The following is a 1,354-nucleotide window of genomic DNA, read 5'->3' as shown; positions in this document are numbered from 1 at the left end:
ATTGTAATAATATTTCACAATATTACTGTTTTTACTGGATTTTTAATCAAAATAAATGCATCCTTGGTGAGTATACAAGACTTCTTTCCAAAAACATTTTTTTTTTAAATTGTCAAATTTTGTAAAATATCGTAAATGAAATAATAAAAATCTTATGTTATGCTTTTTAAATCAACAAATTGAAATAAATTAAACAGAATTTTAAAAAAAAATCTTAATTTGCAACACATTCAAATTCCATAATGTGACATATTTCTGAGGGAAAAAGTAGTAACATTTTGATTATGAGATCATGAAAATATAGATTTTTTTTCTTACAATCACTTGCAGATGAATTAGGCACAATAAGACCAGGGACATTCATTGAGAAAGTAAATACAGTGAAATTTGATTTGACGTGATCTCATTAAAACAGCATCTCTGCTCACCGATAACATCTTTGTCGTGTTGGGGAATGAGCTCTTTCCATTGGCTGATGGGCGGCTGGGCAAAGTCGATGTTAATGAGTCGATACTGAGGAGCGTCCAGGTTGGTTTTGAAAGTGAAAACGGTTTCTTCATTCGTGACGTATTCATACTCCGCATCGAAGTTATCGATCAGCTTCACCCATGGCAACAAACCTGTCATCATTAAGATATACATGAGATCCTGTCAGCAGAAAGCAAGCATTTTCATCTGAATAATAATGTTTCTGTGCGTCTGTACCAGTGATTCCCTGCGGCACGGCGTTCAGGTCACAGTACCACAGTCTGTTGACGGGGTCACAGCCCTCTCGAATGGACAACAGCACATAACGGCCGTCATCAGACACCTGAAAACACACACACACACACACGTCATTCACCTCATAACAACCAGAAATGAAGCACCATCTGTGTGTGTGTTTCTTACCTCAGCACCGCTCATCCATTTCGGCTGATCGGGAAATTCGGCACACAGGACGTCCTGAGACTGAGGGGTTCCCAACACGTGATAGTACAGCTTCTGGTGCAGGTTAGTGGACGTCTCAGTGCCTGAGAGACAGACAGAGAGAAGTCAATCAAGATCTCTTACTGGTGTTGAAACTATATAAGGTTCCATATGTTAACTACATAAGTTAACGTGAACTAACAATGAAAAATACCTCTAAAGCATTTATTAATCTCAGTAAATGTTCATTTAAACATTTACTAGTACATTAGTAAAAGTAAAAGTTATATATTTTAGTATTATTTAACAGACCTCTTATTTATTTTTTAAAAACCTTATAAATACTTATTATATGAATAATTTATTAATTTTAATACCTGTGCCTCACTGCAAGCATTTCAATGCACAATTTGTTACATGACTTTTTGTGCACATGACTAATAAA

General features: G+C 35.4%; 1 protein-coding gene across 1 annotated transcript; it reads right to left on the bottom strand.

Moving 5' to 3' along the window:
- Positions 1–428: 428 nt before the first annotated feature.
- Positions 429–1,013, bottom strand: LOC107736633 (prolyl endopeptidase-like; the record flags this gene model as incomplete). The annotated part of the gene is made up of 3 exons (XM_016548012.1): positions 429–620; positions 706–811; positions 892–1,013. Coding segments are annotated over 3 exons (420 nt in total), but the record flags the coding sequence as incomplete, so codon positions are not given.
- Between the last annotated feature and the right edge of the window lie 341 nt (positions 1,014–1,354).

The sequence above is a fragment of the Sinocyclocheilus rhinocerous genome, unplaced genomic scaffold (assembly GCF_001515625.1).
Source record: "Sinocyclocheilus rhinocerous isolate Xijiao unplaced genomic scaffold, SAMN03320098_v1.1 C36844502, whole genome shotgun sequence".
Classification (NCBI taxonomy): domain Eukaryota; kingdom Metazoa; phylum Chordata; class Actinopteri; order Cypriniformes; family Cyprinidae; genus Sinocyclocheilus; species Sinocyclocheilus rhinocerous.
This window is presented reverse-complemented; position numbering and strand designations above follow the sequence as displayed.